Consider the following 22,254-nt stretch of genomic DNA (forward strand, 5'->3'; position numbering starts at 1 on the left):
AGTGGGATTCCTACTTTAGGCTCAGCACCCTTTTCTGGCCCTGTATGAGTGGCCCCATCCCACCATCTGGGTGTTGCAGCAAATGAAGCTGTTTGCAGCTGTTCACAGCAAATAGTGTCTGCTCCTACCAGCACCCCGTAAGGCCATTGCCTTTCCTGCCACCTCCTGCTCAGGGGTGAGACCTGTGGGTGGCAGCTCTGCTGTGTGCCTCTCTCGCTCAGGGAGTACCAGGGAGCTAAGCTCTCCACTCCTTTCGTTATCATATTACAGTATTATCACTATTTTGGAGCAGGGGCATGGTACCCTTTCAAATATCTTTGCATGTTTTTGCAAGTGCACACAATTTTTTAAATTACAAAAATGGGCTCCTACTATTCAGCACTGTCCAATACAGCTTTCTATGATGATGACAATGTCCTAGATCTGTGCTGTTTAATACAGTAGCTACAGGCCACATGTGGCGACTGGGTACGTAAAATGTGGCTAGAGTGACACTGGGAACTGAATTTTTTATTTTATTTCATTGAAACGGATATAAATTTAAAAGGGTACCCATGTCTCATGGCCACCGTGTTGGACAGAGCAGTGGTGTATATTGTTCTGCAACTTGTTTTTTTCCTAGTGAAAAATACATTATGGATATTATTCCAAGTCCGTGCATCTGCTATATCATTATCATTATCAAACCTAATTCTGTGCTGGGTACTGGCCTGATGCTTTATTTGGATTGTCTCATTTAATCCTCACAACCACCCTGTCGGGATAGGTGCTACTATTATCTCTGTTTATAGCTGAGGAAACTGAGTCACAGGGCTGGTAAGAACCTGTCCCAGGTTCACACAGCTAGTAAGTGGCAGAGCCAGTTGAGGACTGTGTTGGTCCCAAAAGCTCTGCTTTTAGCCAGGACCCATAGGCCCTCTCTACTCCCTTGTTTTCAAGGCTGCCTGATATTCTAATGCTCAATTTCCATGTTTAGCTCTTCCCTCAATCCAACCAGCCATTTCCATCACCCAGGCCCTCCCTGTGAACTACAAGGGACCTGCCTGCTGCAGAGTGACAGCAACAGATGTGGCTGCCAGTGGTTTAGGAGCTATCCTGTTGGGGTGGAGCCTGTGGGAGTGGAGGGGAAAGCCTGCTGCAGGCATCTGGGAGGAAGTGGTCTGCGGTCAGTGCCCCTGCAGGATGGGAGAAGCTAGGCAGAGCAGAGAGTCCTGCAGGAAACTTCTTCAAGCCTCACACTGCCACCCACACCCCTTACCCCCTGGGAGGCGAATCACACTTGTGGATGCAAATGAATGCTGGCAGGACAGCTCTCACTGTCCCTGCCATCCGCCAGCCTGCAGGCAAGACTGGGAACTGGGGAGCCTGGACTTCCTCTCCGCCTGTAAGCACAGCTCAGTGGCCAGGTGGACACCAATCACTGCCATTTGGCTTGTATTTCATAGTTTGTGGGGCACTTTCAAAACCTGTCTCATTTAAACTTTGTGATAACCCCACACAATAGCCAGTAGTAGCTGATTGTACAGATACTGAAAGAGAACCTGACAAAAATTCGATAAAGGTCAGGATGAGGCAACTGGGAAGCAGAGGAACCAGCCTTTCTAGTCCTGAGGCCTGGGGGACTCAGTCCCCTGGCCCTGTGGGAGGCTGGGCATGTGCTCAGGATTTGAACCAGTCCTTTGTTTTGCCCGAGACACACAGACTCCCACTCCCTCTGCTCCCTACTTGGAGGGACCTCCAGCTGAGGGGCTGAAACAAAGCCCCACACCCCTGTCCTGAGGTATCCGGCAGCTCTGGCTTCAAGCTGGCTCCAGGTGGTGTCCAGATTGCCCCTACCTTCCTGCCCACTCCCTATGGCCAGCCCCATGTCCCCAGCTCCTTCCCTGCTCGCCAAGGCCCTGACTTAGTTGCTTCCTTGTCTGGGCCCCAGTGGAGGCGTAGACCTAGAGGAGGTTGGCATTGGTGAGCAATGGTGGGAACATTGAAGAAGGCAGCTAGGTATAAGGGAATGCAGACTCTGGAACCAACACAACCCAGCTTTGAATCCTAGCTGTGCTACTTAATCCCTGTGTGACAAGTCTAACCTCTCTGGGCATCAGTTCTTTCAGCTCTAAACTGACAATGGCAGCTCGTAGTGTTTTGTTGTGAAGATTAATTAATAGGGTTGATTCTGAGTGGTGGTGGTTCTTATCTTTCCTCTCCTTTTTTATCTTTATACTTTCCTTGAATAGCAGCCCCTTTTCACCTTGATAGCTCCCGCGTTACTCAGGAGCTGACTCGCCCCACCGCTGCTCACTCCCCCACCATTTTTCTCCCCAGGCTGCTCCCGGCAGATCGGCTTCTCATTTGTACGACCCAAGCTCTGTGCCTTCTCTGGCCTCTATTACTGTGACATCTGCCACCAAGACGATGCCTCAGTGATTCCGGCCAGGATCATCCACAACTGGGACCTCACCAAGCGCCCGGTGAGTCTCGAACTTAGTCTGTTGTGGCCACACAGGGCTGTTGAATGAGAGAAATGGTCACTCCTCTTTGCTGCTGCTAGTCATCTATTGGGAGGAGTTTGTCTTTAGGGAAGGTAGGGTCACTGGTTCAGGCCCTATGATGTGGGGGAGCTGACCAAGAAAAAAACTTGGTGCTGGTCTATAGTCCCTGTGCAGAGCTCTGTCAGTGCCTGCCTTGGTCCTCAGGTGGAAGTCTGAGGATGGTTTTCTGCAGCTCCTCATGGCTACAGACAAAACTGTTTAAGGCACCAGCAACTAGAAGGATGGATGGGTGGATGGGTGGGTGGGTAGATGGATGGTTGGATGGGTGAGTGGGTGGATATGGGTGGATGAATGGGCTGACCAGCTGGTTGCACTTCGTTGGAGAAATCAGCCTTTTCTGTTGTCACTGTAAAAACCTGACGATGTAAGAAACTAACAATTACTAGGAAGCAAGACCTCAGATCATCTGGAAAACGACAATTTTGCATTTTTATACTTTGCAATTAAAAAGGGAGCATAATGAAGATTACGTGGAGGCAAGAGAAAGCAAGGCAGGAATTGGATTACAGGATAGAGTATGTCCCCTTTTGAGGGTGGTCACACTTTAGGAGGAGAGGTCTGAAAAGAGGCCTTTCAGAGGTGTGTTGATCCGGATACACAGGAACAGTGCACAGGAACAATAGGTAGGGCTTCCTCAGGGAGAAGTAAGCCTTTTGCTAAAGAAGTTAAAGGCCTGGGGCATGACTACCACCAGGACCAGCCCAGTTGGGAATTTATGACCAGATCACCTTGTGAGATTACTTTCGGTTAGATTTAGCAACCCTTTTTTTGTCTGCACACCGTGCATCTATTTGCATACACATCTACTTTTCTGTAAAATTGAGATTATACTGGACTCATACTGCTTTATAGCATGCTCTGTTTCCTTAGAGTTACCTCTTCAGTACTTATATTCAACAAATGCTTTTGACTAAGATGTATTCTAAGATCACTCAGGTGTTCCTCCTCTAGCTGAGCTTATCCACTTTTCTGACTGTGTTACCATGAGCAAGTTATTTAGTCTCAGCTTTCTCATCCGGAAGGGGACATTACTGACAGTGTATGTTTTGGGACTGTGTGAGGACCAAAGGAGACAGTACCCTCCCGTCACCTGGATGTGCCTTACGTGAGTGCCTTCCCTCTCCTGAGGCATAGCACGCCTGCCCCTAATTCACCAGGTCAGGGACCGTGTAGTCTTGGCATGTGGATGTGTTCTTGTCAGGGCACAGACAGCGTGGTCCTCAGAGTCTGCCACCCCAGCCTCTACCCCTTGGGGACAGGAACCCCAAAGACGCTAGCTTCACTTTGGCTTTTTTGTTGGTTACCTCATCCCCACCCCTACCCTCAATGCTAAGTATTTAACCAACTACCTGGAGAAAACGCTACAACACCCGATACTTCCGTTGAGCCATCTCCATATTCATTGCTGTAATTATTGTGCCACTTCCTCGTTCCAGCTGGAAAATGACAATACCCTTCTCAGCCTGCCTGAGATTGGGAAATATCCAGCTCTCTCACAAAGATCCCCAGCTTGGGAAAGACAGGGAAATTCAAACTAGAAAGTGCCTGGCTCGCAGGTTAGCGTTACTACTGCGGCTGACCCACTTGTGTGAGGCCGGCCTGGCACTTGGAGGATGTGAGACCAGGACTAGGGCTGCTTTCTTTGTCTGTCTCCTCCACGCCCATGGGATAGAAACAGTCCCTGGGGAGCACAAAGCCCCTGCGGCGCTTGGCAGTTTTCAGCACACATTCCTTGTGTTATTTCATCTGAGCTTCAGCCAAGGCCTGAGGCTGAGTCGTGGTCAGGTATGGGCCAGGGCTGGGAACAGCAGCTTGATCCAACTCACCAGGCCTTTCACACTGGGCTGTCCATTGGCTAGGGGCTGGTACCTCTGGGAAATGGGAAAGAAGTTGTCCATTGCTGGGGGAGGAGAGATATGCCAGTGGAGCTGGGAGACCGGAGGCCAGAGGCTTCCCCAGCCCCCCCCAGAGTAAGTCTCCCAAGGTCCCTGTTATATCCCTGTCCCTCCAGGGGTTAGCTGGTCCACAACAGATGCTGAGTCTGATGGTAGCCCCCTTTACTGAGGATATGCTATGTGCCAGGACCTCACGTGGATTTTTTTTTTTTTTTTTAAATATGTGGTGGGTTTTTTTCAGAGAGAGGAAGGGAGAGAGAGAAACATCGATGAGAGAAACATTGATCAGCTGCCTCCTGCATGAGTCCACAACCCAGGCATGTGCCCTGACCGGGAATGGAATCGTCACCTCCTGGTTCATGGGTCAATGCTCAACCACTGAGCCATGCCAGCCAGGCAGATTAGTTTTTAGTCTAAACTCAAAATAATCCCAGGAGACAAGTGACTTTATTTTTTCCATTTTACACATGAGGAAACTGAGTCACAGAGAGGTTAAGGAAATTTACAAGGTCACACATCTAGGAGGTAGTAGAGCCAGGATTCAAATCCATTCTAACTTGAAAGCCAGACTCCTAACCTCTGCACAGTAGTTGACAGTGGAGACCATCTCATCTCTTCCACTCTTCTTGCCACAGCGAGGGGACAACTGCAGGGGAGGGAAGCCTCTGTTAGTTACTATGACAGCCTGGTGTGCACAGATGACACCTCAGTTTAGACCTGGTCTCCACTTTCTATAAGTGGGTTGTATAAGCCACTTTAGCTTCTCAGAGCCTCAGTTTCCTCATCAGTAAAGTGAGGATGATGACACCTTCCCCTCTTGGGTTGTTAGGAGAATGAAGACAGGATGTGGTCAAGATCCTCAGCCCAGTGTCTAGCAAATAGTAGGTGCTCAGTAATTGGCTTTGGCATTAGGGTTGGGCCTGAGGGTAGAACCTTCAACACCTTATCAGGTGGGAGAGGCTGAGATTGGTCACTGAACTCTGCATGGAGACTTGGGGGAGCCCTGGGTGGTGCTGCTGGCAAGAGCTGAGGGAACTGGGGAAACCTCTTATGAAGCTGTGTCTGATCTGTGGCTTCCTGTGGTTAGAGCCTGACTCAGACTAGTCACCTGGTTCCTGAGTCAGCCCAGGGGGCCATGCCTGTTTCCTTTAGACAGGAAAATGGAGACTGGGAGGAGAGGAAGTAGTGAGAAGGGTCTGTGAGGCCTGGGCAGACAGGGGCCCCTCTCCATCCCAGCATGGTCTAGGAGGGGCAGCCGCTGGTGTTATGGAGGGAGAGAAGGTTTGGGGGTTAGATAAACTGGGTTCAAATCATGGCATTTATGAGCTGTGGACCCAGGCCAAGTCACTTCCTCTCTCTGAACCTCAGTTTCTTCATCTGTAAAATGAAGATGGCCACACTTCTCTTGCAGGGTGGGGGCAGGGTAAGTGAGTGAGTGCATAAGACAGTGCCTGACCCAGAGGCACTCACTGAATGGCCTTTGTTTCACCCCCACTGCCTGCTGGTGTCCCCAGGTGTGCCGGCAAGCGCTGAAGTTCCTGACGAAGATCCGGGCCCATCCCCTCATCAACCTGCAGCTGGTGAACCCATCGCTGTACGAACACGAGGAGCAGATGCATCTCATCGGGAGGAGCCGGGAGCAGCTTAAGCTTCTAGGGGATTACCTGGGCCTGTGCCGAAGTGGGGCCCTGAAGGAACTAAGCAAAAGGTGAGCACCCTGGACACATACACACAGACACGCTCAGGTGTCCTCTTGGGAGAAATGCCAGGGCTGGGAGGAGATCTCCTGCCCATTGGGCTTGGGAAATTACCACGTGCTTTAGGAATGGCTTTTATTTGTTCATGTATTCATACTCATTTATTCATTCATTTAACAAATACTTTTTGGGAGCATACTAAGTGCCCAGCACTGGGCTAGGTGTATGGGATACAGCGCAGAACAAGGCAGGCCTGGGTTCCACCCTCTTGAAGGAAAGGCAGGTGAAGCAGCTACAGCTGGGGCTGAGGGCAGGGGGTGCATCTACCTGAATTGGAGGAGGGAGGGGAGAGGGAAGACTTCCTGTACATACTGACATCCAGGGTGAGACCTGAAGAATGGGTAGGAGTTACGAACGGGAGGAGAAGTGGGAAAGAGTATTCGAGACAGAAGGAACGATGTGCATGGGCAGTGAAGGCCCCACTCTTGGAAAGAACAGGGAGAACTTTGGAGGGAGCAAGGAGAGAAGTGGGGCTTGTAGTGAGAGGAAGGCTGGAGAAGCGAGTGAGGGCCGCCCCACAAAGCTGGTTGCCCTGGCTTCTCCCTTCCTCGGGCCGGTCCTGCATCCCATGGCCGCTTTGCTGCTGTCCGTGGCAGCATCCCTCCCGCAATCCTCGGAAGAGGGCGAGATTGGGGCTGGACCCTCAGGATGCCCTTCAAGAAGCATCTTGGTACCCAGGGGGCCTGCTCAGGAGTGGAAGGTGATGCTGGGCTTCATTCAGCATGGACTTAGCCCGTAGGTCACAGCCCAGGCTGTGGCCTCCTGCAGGATTGTGCCGTCCTCAGACCCTCAGGAAGGCAGGCCTCAGGTGGAAGAACTGGTGCCTACTGCCCAGGTGACCTTCATCGCTGTGTTTCTGGAGACTTGAAGCAGCTCACAAGCCCCTCCACATTCCCACTCCAGCCACTCCTCCCCACAGGACTGGCACAGAGACCCCCTGTCTGATGGGCTGGGCCTCCTCAGTCCTTTCTCCCAGAGCCACTACTACACGGCTCCTCAGGGCCAGGGCAGTATCCAGTGCAGGTCCCCTGGGCCCCTCAAGGAGAGGGCTGCTGCAGAGAGCTCTCTCTTAGGCAAAGGTCTCCACGGGGTCTGGAAGAACAGATAGCCCTCTCGGGGCCACCACGAGGGACCCTTGGAGGCTGTTTCCCTGCGAGGCTCTGAACACCTCAGTCATCAACTGGGTGCCTGGGTCTTGACTCACTCCCATCCTTTCTGAGAATCTAGGACCCAGGGCTCCAGAGTGCCTCCCTGTCCCCCAGCCCCAATAACCAGGGTGGTGAAATCTCTAGGGTCGGATGGGACCTCATCACCTAACCCAGGTGTCAAGGAGTCTCTGCAGACCTGGGTAGACCAGCCGTCTGAAGGATGGGTCCTTGGGTGTGGGTCTCGCTCACCTTTCCCTGCCCTGCTGAGATGACATGTCTAGACTAACCTGGGCTGGGTCGTAGGGGCAGTCCTGCCTCTTTCTCCCTGGCCCTGCTGTCCTCCGGCAGCCCTGCATACCTACTGTATGCCCAGCTTTCAAGAGAGCAGGGCCTCAGCTGTGGAAGTCCCATTTTAGAAGCAGCACGAGCAGGAAAAAGCATGAGAGGAGCCTCTGCCTGGGCTCAGACCCACTGTGTGACTCAGGGAAGTTGCTTCAGTTCTCCGAGCCTCAGTTTTCTTGTCTATAAAATGGGCAAGTCGCCCTTGTATTCACATGGCTTCCCGAGTTGTGGTGAAGGCTACATGAGAGGCTCAGAGTCTGGGAAGGGACACATACAGGCAGACAGATGGCCCTGGTTCAGCACTGCATGTGCCATGAGAGAGGGCACCTGGCCCAGCCTCGGCAGGGCTCAGAGGGCCAGGGGAGCTCCCTGAGGAGATAAATCTGAGCTCGGGGTTTGTGGAGTTTTTCCTTTTCATTAAGGAAAAAAAAAGTTTTTCTCCTTTGCAAAGATAATATTCAAACAATGTGAAAGAGAATCTGGCAGAAAATTGGTAAGTCCTGCAGTCACACCACTGTGGGTCTATTAGAGCATGCTCCAGACCTCACTCTGTCCCTACAGGAAGACAGCATGGCCACAGCACACATGGCATCTCATGTATAGTGAGCTGGGGCTCCGAAGAACTAAGGAGAAGAAAGGGAAGGAAGGGCCCAGCTTTCCTGGCTAAGGGGACCTGTGGCATGGAGAGGGACGGGAGTGTGGCTCACCAGGACCCACGGGGCTTAGTGCAGCTGGATTGTGGGTGCAGGGGCCAGACCTGGAAGGTCCTGTGAGCCACACCAAGGATGTTTGGGTTTTATTCTGCCAGTAGTGGGGAGTCACTGAAGGGCTTTGAACAAAGGACTATCTCATTCTGACCAGGAGTTTAGAAAAGACTCAGTTTGGCAGCAGCAGAAGTAATTCGCCTGGGAGGTGAGGCGGCCTGGACTGGGTGGAGGGTGAGAGGACGAGAAGGGTTGAGAAGGAATAGGCAGGTCTTGGATGTGAGATCCCCTTTGTTGCAGAGGACCCAGCCAGGGCACTGCCACCAGCGAAGGGGAACTCCTCCCTGACTTCACCTCTCTGAGTGTGACAGGCCCAGGGGATGGTGGCTTTTAGGGAAGGCTCTGGACCTGGCTGATCCCCGGGGCTTCCATGACTGTGAGCAGAGGGCAGATGATAGAAGTGACTCTTCATCACTTCAAATCAGCCCCACCCTTCTTGCCAACTCAGGAACAGCCTGCGCAGCCCCCGCCCCCTGCGTTTTCCTGCTGATGAATGGTGGCTTCCTGTTCCAAGAAAGCTGGGATTTTCCTAGGGAGACCAGCAAAGTGAGCTGAGCATCCTGCCTGGCTGCTTGGCGGGACTTGCCATCTCCACCCTGGATTGGGTTCCCCCTGGACCATAATTAAGGCTGTGGAGTGAACCCAGGCCAAGCCCCCATTCCAGACACCCCAGGGCCTGGCCCCACCCTGCCCCCAGATGTTCAGCGCATCCTGGGGCAGGTTTCCAGGCTTCCTCAGACTTGGAGCATTCTCCCCAGAACCCCAGCACCACGCATACACAGCAAGGCCAAGCAGGCTTTTGTACCAAGGGACTGTCTGCAGGTGTTTCCTCTCCATCCCTCAGGATGTGACCCCTGGGATCTCTGCCGTTAGCTGGGTAGAAACTAGAGCCTGGTTGGTGGTTGAGCCTCATCCTGTCTCCCCGCCTCCCCACCCCTCCTCTGAAATGGGATCTGCCCTGGTGCTTAGGACAGGTCTCAGTTCCTCTCACATAGCACCGAAACCAGGTGCTTGAATGTCTGTCCCTCAGCTCGACCCGGAGCTGCGGGAGGGCAGGAGCCACGTCCTATGCATTTCTGTCCCCAGCACTGTCCCTGATATGTGGTGGTGTCAATAATTAAAACAGCTAACACCTATAGGCATTCACTGGGGTGGAAAGGATGCAGACTCTGGAACCAAACTCCTGCATTCAGACTTCAGCTCTGCCACTTATTAACTGTGTGACCACAAGCAAGTTATTTAACCTCTCTGTGCCTCCATTTCCTTTCCTCCTCAAGGTGAGTATTATAATAGTGCCAACTATTATAGTAGTCAGAGGACTACTGTGAGGATTAAATGAGTTTCTATATACATGTATGTATGTATATGCGCTCAGCCCAGTTCCTGGTACCAACTATTAGCTTTCATCAGCCTCTTCCTCGTTACTATTTTTTATAGACATTATTTTATTTTTTAAACCTTTAAATTAAAAAACATTTTTAGCCTTATTGAGGTATAATTGGCAAAGTTGTAAGATATTTAAAGTGCTCAGCGTGAAGATTAGCTATATGTACACTTTGGGAAAGGATTCCTCCCATCTGGTTAATTAACACATTCATCACCTTACTTACTTCCTTATTCATAAGTTGTTTTGGTGAGAACATTTAAGTTCTACTTTCAGCAAATTTCTATTATACAATACAAGTTTATCAACTACAGTAGGTAACTATTCATTGTTTACTATGTGCAAGGCACTGTGCCAAAAGCTTTAAATAAATTATTTAATCCTCAAAACAGCTCCATTTCTCAGGTGAGGAAACCTGAGGCTCAGGGAGGTTAAGTAACCTCCCTGCAGCTAGTGAGTCACCTGGAAGCCCAGGTTCCAGCCCAGGCTGGCTGACTGCACTCTTCGTCACCACCGCACCCAGATGAGAGGTGTTTGTGCCTGGTTAGCTCTGCTGAAGGAATGAAAACAAACACAGGTTGGCCCAGGCTTGGAAACCCTTCTAAGGAACCTCTTGTGTTTTCTCTGAAGGCTCAACCACAGGAATTATCTCTTGGAGTCTCCCCATAAGTACAGTGTCGCTGACCTCCAGCAGGTGAGAAAGTTATCCCCCCAGATCTCTCTAGAGGGACCCCATTCCTGGAAAAATCAGAAAAGGAAGGTAGGGGTGGTGTTTCCTGAGTTCACCAGCTTTTCAGAACCTCGGAATGGGTGTCCCGCCATCCCTTGCCTCCTGGGGCAGTGGGTGGGCCCCCAGCCCCCCTGGAATAAGCAGGTACTACAGCAAAGCCCAGGATCACAGGGGTGGGAGGTTGAGACATTCCTTCCTCAAGGGAGCAAACAGTGGATTTATGTCTCGTCTATCAATCCCGTTATCCTCAGCGTGCACAAGGGCTGGATGCCTGTATTGCTCCCCCTGATTTGGGGAGGATTTCATGCCCAAGTGGAAAGACACTTCTATTGGAGTTCTCCAGGCAGGGTGCTGTGAGCAGGCCACGTTTTGCAGAAGGCTTAGCCTCAGCACAACTCCCTGAAAGGCCTGGTGGCCTGTATCTGCCCCTATAGATCTCGGAGGGCGTGTACGAAGGATTCCTCAAGGCCTTGATCGAATTTGCCTCCCAGCATGTCTACCACTGTGACCTGTGTACCCAGCGCGGTTTCATCTGCCAGATCTGCCACCACCATGACATCATCTTCCCCTTTGAGTTTGACACCACCGTCAGGTATGCTGGGCACCTAGCCAGCTGCTCCTCCCCCAACCTTACCCACAGCTGGCCCCAGCCTTCCAGGGTGGCAGGCCCTGCACCATTTTGGGGTAACACACTTATCCCCTCTGTGCCAGTGCTAGGGGGTGGTGAGGTTGTCCAGAGCAGCTGACGCACTGGGCAGTCATGGCCAGCCCCAATCCAGCTCAGGGGACAACACAAGCCCTCACAGGACACTGTTGGCTCTCTGAGTGGTGGCCTTTCTGGGCCTCAGTTTTGTCATCTATGAATGGGTTGAGGAGGGCCTGAATGAGTTACTGCCCTGGAGTATTGGACACAAAGTGGGCCCCTTGTGGGTGATACCTGCCACTGCCTCTGCTCCTGTCATAATCCTTCTTATCCCCAGTTATTGTTCATTATCAGAAGCCTCTAAATGGACAAATTCATCCACCAAACCTTCATTCCAACCCATGTGGGAGTGGAAGTCTGAACTGGTGGGAGCATTCATTCATTTCCAGTAGGTGTTCCCTGGCCCAGATTCAGCCCCTGAACAGACCTAGGGCTGAGTTTTTCAAACTATGGAGTGTCTTAAACATCGGCAAAAGTCATTTAGTGAGTCTCAGCATATTTGTAAAAAATGAAATAGATGGTACATCGTGCATCGCATGACCTTGGGTAAGCATTGCAGCGAGAATCTTTTGTCGCTGGATGAAGTAGCGCCTGCAGGCCTGGGGTTGTGGCTAGAACACAGTCTGACTGTGGGCTCTGGTCGGAAACACTGGGCAGCCTCAGGCCCCAGGGGAGGCCGTCAGCCCATTGGCACAAACAGCACTTGCCACTTTCTTCCAGGTGTGGCCAGTGCAAGACCGTCTTCCACCAAGGCTGCCAGTCCGTGGTGAAGGGCTGCCCCCGCTGTGCCCGCCGGCGCAAGTACCAAGAACAGAACACTCTCACCTAACCCAGTCTCCTGTCCCCACCTCAGAGGCCATCAGCCCAGGCTACTCTCTCAAGGTGTCACAGCTGTCTCCCTTGTCAGGAAGACTCAGATGTGACCAGAGCATGAGCCTACCAGAGGGAGCCTTTGATGATGCCCTGCACTGGCTCCAAGAGGTGGGGACACCAGCAGCTGCCCCCTGTCTGAGGTGCTGGTGGGGGCCGGGCTTTGCACTAATCAGGCTTCAGCTCACCTCACTGACAGGGCACCTCTGTCAGGGCTGTTCACACACTGTGGAAATAAGACTTGGGGCACATTTTCAAATCCACATTCCTGATTAAAAGGTCTAGTTTTTTAAGGTGGATTTTTTCCCCTTCATATTTCAACAGAAAATATTTTTTTATTCTTAACCCTACACAAGTCACCCAGGAAATCTAGGCATTCTCACCATGAGCAAATGTGCAGGTACTGCCCAGTCCTGGTCTGCAGACAGGTGGGCGACTGGGCAGGCAGAGACCCTCAGCTGCCTTTCCTTCACCTCCCCAGATGCTTGCTGCCAACAGCTCAAGTGCAACGTGCCAAACCGCCCATGGGGCAAGGCAGGGTCAGTCCTGCCTTCTCCCTCTCTACTCCCTGCCCCTCTCCTTCCCACCTGAAAAGCCCATCATCTTTCTCTGTGTCAGAGCCCCCGGCTCTTCTGTAGCCTGGCTTTCGGTCCCTGCAGGAGAAGGGGAATGACCCAGAACCAGCACTGTCAGCACTTTGCATCTTCCTTGGTCCAGGGAAGAGTCATCATTTTGCCCACCCCTCAGCCCCATGCCCTCCTCACTCCTACCCTGCACAGAGCAGGAGGCTGCCCTAGACACACTCTAGGGCCCTGCCTGCCTGACCCCTGCTGGGACAGAGGTAAGCTGGATCCATAAAGAGGGCAGTGAGCCCAGGCTGGGGGCCGGCCTCGGCACACACTGTGGAACAACGGCCCCATCCTTCCACGAGGAGTGCCAGCCCTGCCGCTGAGATGTGCAGGGACCTGCGGGAGAAGGTCCGTAGAAGGGTGCTTCACCTCAGTTTACAAAGCCATGAATTCATACAGCTTTGCTGGACTGGCCCAGGAGGGGCGCTGCTAGAGACGAAAATGTCATTGGAGCACCATTGCCATTTGAAGGGGTGTTGGCGTGGAGTGGGAGCCTGGAATTGATTTCAAATGATATTTAGACCCTTGGGGCTTGGGAGAATCTGGGTGTATATTCTCTGCTGCCTTCCCCCACCTCTCCTGAACCCAGCAGGTCTCCCTCAGCCCTGGGGTGCCCTAGTCATCTGTGCACTCAGTTTGAGATTGGGGTCCTCAGGCGAAGATGAACCTACTCCCACCTCTCTCAGGTGATTCGTCTGCTGAGTTACCTGCCTAGCCCTGTGGAGCTGGATAAACTGTGCAATAGGACAGAGGACGTGCTGGGCAGGTTGGGGAGGGGGCCGCCACAGCCTCTCTGTCCCCTCTCGAAAGATGGCCCACACCTGTGCCCAGCACACCAAAGCCTCCAGAACCGGAGAGTTGATCCTTATCATCCCACCCCTCACAGCTGCATTAATGCTTCACTGCAAGCACCCCCTCATCAGAGCTCAGAGTGCCCCAGATCCATGAGTGGGCAGGAGCCCAGCCTGGGGGGAGCAGTGCCGTCTGAGCCTGGCCCTGTTTCCTCCAGCCTGTGAGTATATTCTGTATTCCAGAAGGGGCCCTAGGAGGCAGCAGGAGTGAGGCCCTAGAGGTGCTCCCTTCAGTCCACCCCATCGCTGCCCTCCCAGAGATGAGTAGCATTAAAGCTCACCCTCTCCCCGTTACCAAAAGCTGCTGATGCTTTCAGATGAGCTTTTACCCCTCACCTCCAATGGAAGGCTGGTGTGAACCTCAGTAGTGGCCACACTTTTTTAAAGTGTCATTTTATGCAATAAACTTTGCATTGTGGGGTCCTGGCCCTGAGAAGTGCTTTGCAGTGTACTGAATGAATTGCTGCTGTGTGATATTTGAATGATTTTGCAGTAAAGACCTGATATTTCTAATCTCTGCTTTGGTTTCTGAATCCTAATGCGGCTGAAGGGGGGAGATCACAGGCCATCCGATACCAGTCTGACAGGACCTCCACTCTCCTGTTGGTCCCTAGGCACAGGAGAGAACAGGGTGGGGTGAGTGGTAAACATTCGCAACCAGAGAGCTTGTGTGCCAGCAGTGGGCATGGAGGAGAGGGGCAGTAACAGGTTCAATATAGACCACCTTTGCTACTCTGAGGGGGCAGGGCCCCTGTGGGGTCACACTTCAGGGCCTTTGGGATGTTTATTCACACTCATATGTAACAACTGAAGCTGATGCCTGAAATTCCATCACCATGGCTTCTTTCCTGCGCCTTAAGTGTCAAAGCACAGACCCTGACACTGGAACATGTGAAACCACAGCTAGTTTCCCACTGGATTGAGAGAAGGGGCTCAGGAACGACAGGCTGTTGGGCTCATGGTTTGAGGGCTCACAGTGGCTTTTATTTGGATGCAGACCTTCCTCTGAAGGTCCAGGAGAAACCCAAGGGGGCCCTGCAGGGGGAAGCCCACCACTGCCCCCTGTAAGGACAGAAGAAGGAAACTAATTTTTAGGGAAATCAGGATGCAGGAAAATGGGACTGCAAAAGATGACATTTAGGTCTGCAGTTCCCCATTCTTTCAGCTCAGAGGGGAGCACCCTCTGCCCATCCCAGGAGCCCAGCTTCTTTCAAGGGCCTCACTTTCCTCCAGGAGCAGTAGGTGGTGGGCTCCAGGAAGACAAGAGGAAGTTGGCATGAGGGCTGGAGGGAGTCAGGCCCACCAGAGGACCAGGGGCAAGTGACCTGCCCTGCCTTTGGACTCTGCCTTCATCTTAGGCAAAGTGCCTCTGAGGACACTTGTTCCCTCCCCACACACACACCCCCAAAGGAGGATGGGAGGTTGGAGACCTCATTGCAACCCCAGAGGATGGTTCATGTCATCATAGCTAATATACTGTGTGTTCTTATAATAACGGCAACATATTGTTCTTAGAGCATCTCATTTAACCTTCCCAACAATCCTGTGAAGTAGGTGTTACTGTCCCCAGTTTACAGGAAACCGATGCAGAGATAAGGTGAGGATCTTGAGCCCAGCCCCAGGAAGTTGCTCTGATCTTACCCTAGAGACAGACTGGAGGGTGGCTCTCCATCAAGGAGGCCGTGGAAACCAAGCAGTTGGAAGGCAAATCTGGCCAGAAGTTGAAGAGGCCCCTTCGCCCCTCATCCTACTATCCTGGTCCTGCTGCCTCCACCCACCGGGAGACAGCCAGGTGTGGCCCAGGGTCCGCGGGAGGTGCAGGGGGAGGGGTGGCGCCTCTGCTCCTGGGGTGCTTGGCCCGGCCCAGAGGGGACAGGAAGCCAGGACACCGGGGATTGTCTCTCGAAGCCGCAGCCCAGCCCCAGCCCGGGAGGAAGTTCTGCCTGGTGCGCTCTGCTGGTGCCTCCCTCGCTATATTGTTAACAGGAAGCCCGGCAGCGCGGGAGCTGGGCGGTGGAGCAGGGAGCGCCGGACGCCGAGCCCACGCGCCCCCCGGGACAAGTGGAGGCCCGGCTAGCGAGTGGACACTCGAGGTGCCAAAGTCGGGCCAAACTGGGCGGGGGGTTCGGAGCTGGAGGCGGGGGTGGGGCGCCGCAGGTGCGGGTTCTCACCCGGGAGCTCCGGGCGCCCGCTGCTCTTCCTGCGGCGCAGGGACTGGAGCGGCGCGGTCCGGGGAGGATGCCGCGCGGGACGGTCCCCTCGCTCCGGAGGACGGGGCGGAGAGGGGCGGCCCTAAGGCCCGGGCAGAGGAGGGGCGCAGGGCCAGGGCCCCAGCGCCGACACGGGCGGTGGCGCCGCTGTGACTCGCGTCGCCGGGGCAGTGGAGGCGGGGCACCTCCTGGCGACAGGTCCGTCCTCGCGCTCCAGAGATCCTCCCGGCTCCCCGCATTCCTCCCTTTCTCTAGTTCCCCCAAGGCTGGGGACGGAGCCGAGGCCCCGGCCCCACCCCCACCGCATCCCAAGACCCTGCGCTCCGGCGGGCGTCCCTGGCGGGAGCCCCGCTCGGAGTTTTTCCAGGCCCGGCCGAGCTGCGCCGGGAAAGGGTCTGGAAAGGGCGGAGGGGGCCCGGAGAGGGTAGTGCCCGCAGTCCCGCTGGAAAGGTCGTAGCCGGTGATTCAGAGTGCGAGTGGCCTCGCTCGGCCTGGGAACACCCCGGGCAAGGCAACGAGCCAGGGTCCCGCAGTCCCTGCGACGCGGACGCTCGCGGACAACAGATCCCGCGGGTCTGGGAGGGTGGGGGCGGCGCAGGGGCGGGACTGTACCTTCCAGAGGCGCTGCTGGGGACCCGCCAGCGCCCCTTCAGTCGCTGCCCTTCCTGCCCCTGCCCCTCCCTCATGTTTTCTCTTGGGCCCGGACCAGCTTCCAATGTCCTCACCGGTCCATTCAGGCGCCCTCTCGCCCCTCCCAGACGAAGCTCTTTGGGGACTGGGGACAGCCCTCCAGAGCGTCCCTCTGCCTCTTTCCTCCCCTTGCCAGCTCCTGCCACCTGAAATCTCTCCAGCCTAGCCCTTGAATCCGCGCCCAGCGAGATGACAGGCGCCTGACCTGCATCCATCCGCCTGCTCAGCCCATCCGGCCCATGGGCTCCCGAAGACCCGTCCTGCCAACGTGAGTGAGCGGGGCCCGGGGAAGGTGCAGAGAAGGGGTGTCCTCCCTGGGGTTTGTTGGCTTAGTCCTGGGCAGCTCACTGACCCCGCCTCCAAGGCCCAGTGTGGTGGTGACTCAGTTTACAGCCCTTTCCCCATCAAGGAAAGCTTGACAAAGTAAAGAAGGAGCGCTATGCGCCCCCCCGCGGGACCCTGTTCCTTGGGTCCCTCGGCCTCAGCTGGCAGCCGAGCTCCCAGCTGCGGGACCCCCCACCTTTGTGGGGCAGGGCGTGCGGTCAGTGTAAAAAGACTTGGAGGGACCAGCCACTTCCGGAGGAGGCCAGCGACTCACCGCTTTGATGGAGGGACACAGTCAGATTCAGAGTCAGGCTCTGCAGCGAGGCGGAGCCAGCATGGATTGGGTGGGGGCTGTGGGGATCACTCCGGGGGAGCTTTGGGGACCCCTGGAGACAAGGTGCGAGTAGTCACTGGCACAAAGTGCGTTCTCTAGGGGCCACTCTCATGGGGCAATGGAGAGATCTCAGGGCAGACAGACAGGCAGCCAGGGCCAAGCCTTTCTCCGGAGGTGGAGGTGGGAGCTGGAGAGCACGGGCGGTGCGGGCCGGTCTGGGCGGGCCAGGCTCCCGGTTCACGTCTGCGGCGAAGCCTGGGGAAGGAAAGGAAAACCGAGAGAACCGGTTCCCCCGCCTTGGCAGTCTGGCCCCTTATGCCGAGGTTCTTGAAGTGAGCGCAGGAGACACTCGGCGGGGTGAGCGGCCCGGGCGGGGGCGGCCCGGCAGACTCGCATCCCCTGAGGGCCGGGGCCGGCAGGGGGCGGGGTGGAGGGAATGGGCTGTGCTTTCCACTTCACAGACGGGGAAACTGAGGCCTAGGCAACTTTTAGGCAAATTGTGATGTCAGTTTGATTTTCGGGCAACCACCCTATCAGCGATTTTCAGCCGGTGTGTGGCGGCACGCTGAGGTGCCGCAAGGATTTTTAAAAGCCTGCAATACCTGACGAGTAAACATGACAACGGCCATCGCAACAATAGCCGTCTGGTGTGCATGAACCAAAATTATACCCTTTTTTGTGTGCCAGACCATAAAAATATATATATAGGTGTGCCGCAGAATTTTAGTAATTAGTTTATGTGTGCCACGAGATGAAAAGGATTGAAAATCGCTGCCCTATCTCTGAACCTCGGCTTTCCTGGCTGTAAAGTTGAGCCGGTGTTACCCACAACCCTCCACCAAGGGCCTGAATGAAAGGGTTGCCATGATTCCATCACTGGCTGTAAGAATGAGAACCTAAGAGATTTTTTAAATCCAAGCCCCCGTTTTAGAGATAGGAAAACTGAGGCCAGAACGCGCACGACGAGCGCAGCACCGGTGCGGTTCCCTGTCCGGCCCCGCGGCGCTGACCCGCTCCCGCCCCTCCTCCCTGCCGCCCGCAGGGAAAGGCCGCGGCCGCGATGGCGGCAGACGTCGAGGGGGACGTGTACGTCCTGGTGGAGCACCCCTTCCAGTACACGGGCAAGGACGGGTGCCGCGTCGCCATCCAGCCCAACGAGCGCTACCGGCTGCTGCGCCGCAGCACCGAGCACTGGTGGCACGTGCGGCGCGAGCCCGACGGACGCCCCTTCTACCTGCCCGCGCAGTACGTGCGCGAGCTGCCCGCGCTCGGCGACCCGGCCACCTCCCCGCCGCCGCTGTCGCCCCGCCCTGGCCCCGCAGCCCCTGAACCGCTGGCTTACGACTACCGATTCGTGAGCACGCCGGTGCCCGCGGGCCCCGACAGCGTGCTCGCCAAGCCCCGGGGCCGTGCGGGCTCCCTGTGCGGCCCCGCGCGGCGTGGCGCCTCGACCCAGCGCAACAGCCTGGCGCCCGGCCTGCCCGCCTGCCTGTACACGCGACCCGCGGCGCGGGTGAGGCCCGCGCAGTCCCTGGACGACCTGGCGCGTGCCGCCGCCGCGCCCCCTGCCGGCCTGCTCGGGAGCGCGGGCCCCTCCAAGGCCTGCAGTGTGGCGGGCTCCTGGGTGTGCCCGCGGCCGCTGGCGCGCAGCAGCTCGGAGAACACCTACGAGACCATCGAGGACGTTCGCGGACGGCCGCGCGAGGAGCGCCCGGAGCAGGTATGTCTCGGACCCGACCGGGGGCAGCAGTGGCCGCCAGCTTTGGACGAGCTTCCTCAACCCTGAAACAAGGGACATGGGGCTCACAGTGTCTTATCTGCAGTTCCAAAATGCCAGCGCTTCCTGGAGCCCAAAGGTTTTCGTAGCCAAATTGATGGCAAGATTTGACTGGAACTGATATGAGGCCGTTGGTGGTCTCCATCTATCCCATTTAGTGTGAATATTCAGGTTTTGCTGCAGATGAACTTGATGACAGGGTGCTGGCCCAGGCCTTGCTGGGAGCGTTCGCCACCTATGGCAGCAGATGCGCGCACCATATTACTATTCTAAAGTCCGAACCAGCCAGAAACACATCTGGCATGAGGTAGGGGTTTGTGGACCTGCAGCTGGCTCTGCCTGCGGCGCCTTTCTCACGGGAGTTTGCCGGCGGAGGGGAGTGGGGAGGTCAGACGAGATAATGGATATGAAAGTCAGGGGTCTGCTTCCCTTTTTGGCTGCTTCCAACGTTTCAGTTCCCTCTTTAAAAAAAATCCTTGATGGGTTTGTTTCAGAAAGAAGTCCAGTCATAGTGGGTTTTGCTTTTTTTTTCTCCCCAGTTCAGAATTCAGTTATGTTCATTTGGGAAATCGAAAACAGAGCACGTTCTTTAAACTCTTACATCCTCAGAATTCTGCCTGACCCTGACATCTTGAACTTTAGGGAACTCTTCAGGGAGGAGAGAGGAGGGGAATGCACAGACACCTGCCACCAGCTGTGTCACGATGGTCAATTCGCTTCCTCTCTCAGGGTCTCAGTTTGTCCTTTAGCCCAAATAGGGGAGGGGAAGATGGCCCCCGAAGCTTGTGAGGCTATAGTTGCTTCTTTGCAGTTTATGTAATTTCAAGAAACATCGATCCCTGCCAAGCGCCAGAACTGAGTCTGGGATGCCCAGAGGAAGGAGGCACCGTCCCTGTAAGCAAGCTCCTGGGTCTTCCTTCCACCCCCTCTGGTTATAGTGCAGAGAGCTCAGGATTTGAGGCTACAGAGACTCGAATTTGATTCTGCTGAGTCACCGGCCAGCTGAGTCATCCCCCAGCCCCAGTGTCCTCGTGTGTAAAGGATTAAGGTTGTTGACAGCTTTCAAGGAGGTCAGGCATTGACGAGCCTGGCACGTTGCAGGCAGTCCACCAAGACTGCCTAGGGTTCCACCTAGTAACCTTTCCTCTGGGTCTGCGCCGCCTTCGCGCCGGTTTCTGCAGGGGGCAGCTCGCCCCCTTGTGGCCAGCGTGCAGAACAGCATCCTGCGGGCGGGGGTAGGATGGGAGGAACGGAGGGATCCTGGTGCCCTGCCAGATGTTTTCTCTGGGACAGATGGCTGGATGCCCTCGCTGCTTCTCCGGGCGCCCCTCCGTCTCCTGGGTCGACTCCCGAGCCTCAATATTCTCTGTCCTGGTGATGGTGGGGTATCTGTCTGTCCCTTTGACCTGCGCCCCTCGAGATGGAGGACTGACTTTGCCTTCTGAACCCTGGCGTCCCCACAGATCCTGGCCCAGAGCGTGTGCAAGAGTGTGTTGACTAGGGACCGGGACCTGCAGCTCCCTTTCCCATGAGCCGAGCTCTGCAGGTCTGCCAAGGGGCACCACCCCACAGCCCAGGGCCAGAGAGGAAGATGGAGGGGGAGAAGTCTGGGTGCCTCCTGAGAAATTACCCCAGCAGCCACAGTCACTGCAGGGTGATATCTTTACCCCTCCTTCCTCGGGCTCCCAGCAATTCAGTGGTGTGTTGGGATTGGGTGGTGGTGGTGGTGCTTTTTCAGGGAGGAACTGGGGCATTGCCAGAGACTTGGGTATTGGCAAAGAGGCTCTGCCTGGTCCCACTTCTGGCCCTAATTCATTGTGTGACCTCAACAAGTTGCTTAGCATTTCTGGTTTTGTTTCCTCCTTGTGTGATGGGTGTAAAACCACACTCTCTGTGACCGTGCTTTATTCAGTGTCAGCTGTGGGTCTCCCTGACACCCCATCCCCAACAAACTCCAGGGGTGGGGCATTGGTTCTCCCCTGGGAAGGAAATTCCACTCTCGTTCAAGGTAGCATTTAGAAAAAGGAATTTCCTGAAAGGTGAGCCTGCCTGTTTTCTTCCTGGAAGAGACAGGAGAAGCAGGATCTACCTTCCCCTCCATTCACTCATTCACTAAGCATGAACTGACTGAACACCTGCCAAACACCAGGTGAGCCTTCAGATCTAAAGGTGACTGAGGCACAGCCCCGGCCCTGGGGCACCTACCATCTGGGACAGGAGGACTTCAGGAGGGGACAGATGCCTCAGTCCAGCATGGCACAGAATGTCTGTGATGGGCAGAGGCGGAGATGTGAGATGTGGCACCTTTGGGGCCTTGCAGCCCCATCCCCACCCTGTGCAGCTGGGCTCAGGAATGGGGACTCAGGTGGAGAGTGGGGAGTGCCTGGCCCAGGAGGGCCTCATGGGCTCTCACCAGGAATTTGGACTTTATCCTGCAGCCTTCGGAAGGCTCTCAGAAGAAAAGAGAGTCGGTTTGAGAAAAGACCCCTGTGGCAGGGACTTTGAGAATGGAGGAAGACTCTGTGGTCCCTGGACGCTCCGTGATGACAGTAGACTCAGCAGGACCTGGTAGCACATGGGATGAGGGGGCGTGAGGGAAATCAAGATGAGCTGCAGCCTCCCGCTGGCCCACCACCAAGGGTGGGAGGGGTGGTGGGGACAGAAGAGGGAAGGAGCGAGGCTGAACCGCGTTGGCCCTGCTGGCTGGGCCCAGGAGGCAGCTGGCTAGGGGTCTGCTGCCCCAGGAGAAGGTGTTTAGCGTGTGATGGTGGAGCCATGGGTGTGGAGAGAGCGAGGACATGGGAACAGGAGTGCCTGAGACAGCCCGGGGGCCACCACTTTTGGGTGACAGACAAAGGGAAGAGAGAAGAGCCTGAAAGGCAGAAACCATCAGGGAACAAGAAGGAAAACCAGGAGAGTGTTGGCTCAAAGCTGAGGAGAAGTGGCCAGAAGAAAGGGGAAGTTAGATAAAGGCCATTAAACATTTATCGGAAGTGGCCACCAGACGTCAGTGGCCACCTTATCGGGAGTTGGTCAGGGGAGTTGCTGAAGGCAGGGGCCAGAGGAATGAAGGCGAGGATGTGGACTGAGTGGTGACAGCTCTCAGAAGCGCGGCGGGGACGGGAGAGGCGCCGTGTAGCCAGAGGCCCGCGTAGGTCCAGGGTGGAGACGCGCCAGAACCTAAGTGAACAGGCAGGAGCCGGAGAGGGGGGCTGGGGTGGCCAGGAGGTGGTTGATGAGATGGGGCCCCTGGGAGGAAGGAGGGAGGCAGGGGCCCAGAGCACAGGGGGAGGGGGGCAA

The 22,254-nt window shown here is 55.3% G+C and overlaps 2 protein-coding genes across 4 annotated transcripts in view; both read left to right on the forward strand.

The window, feature by feature from the left end:
• PLEKHM1 (pleckstrin homology and RUN domain containing M1) overlaps positions 1–14,132 on the forward strand; it is a 44,489-nt gene extending 30,357 nt beyond the window's left edge. For all 3 annotated transcript variants that reach the window (XM_016202054.2, XM_016202055.2, XM_016202053.2), the window contains 5 exons: positions 2,320–2,465; positions 5,956–6,149; positions 10,467–10,530; positions 11,001–11,158; positions 11,990–14,132. In XM_016202054.2, the coding sequence (XP_016057540.2) occupies positions 2,320–2,465; positions 5,956–6,149; positions 10,467–10,530; positions 11,001–11,158; positions 11,990–12,098 (671 nt within the window). In that variant the 3' untranslated portion in view covers positions 12,099–14,132. The remainder of the gene's footprint in view (positions 1–2,319; positions 2,466–5,955; positions 6,150–10,466; positions 10,531–11,000; positions 11,159–11,989) is intronic.
• A 2,537-nt stretch (positions 14,133–16,669) lies between these two features.
• ARHGAP27 (Rho GTPase activating protein 27) overlaps positions 16,670–22,254 on the forward strand; it is a 30,495-nt gene continuing 24,910 nt past the window's right edge. The window contains exons 1-2 of the mRNA XM_087826566.1: positions 16,670–16,787; positions 18,220–18,897. Of these exons, the coding sequence (XP_087682692.1) occupies positions 18,238–18,897 (660 nt within the window). The 5' untranslated portion in view covers positions 16,670–16,787; positions 18,220–18,237. The remainder of the gene's footprint in view (positions 16,788–18,219; positions 18,898–22,254) is intronic.

This window comes from Miniopterus natalensis, chromosome 17 (genome assembly GCF_054644295.1).
Source record: "Miniopterus natalensis isolate mMinNat1 chromosome 17, mMinNat1.hap1, whole genome shotgun sequence".
NCBI lineage: Eukaryota > Metazoa > Chordata > Mammalia > Chiroptera > Miniopteridae > Miniopterus > Miniopterus natalensis.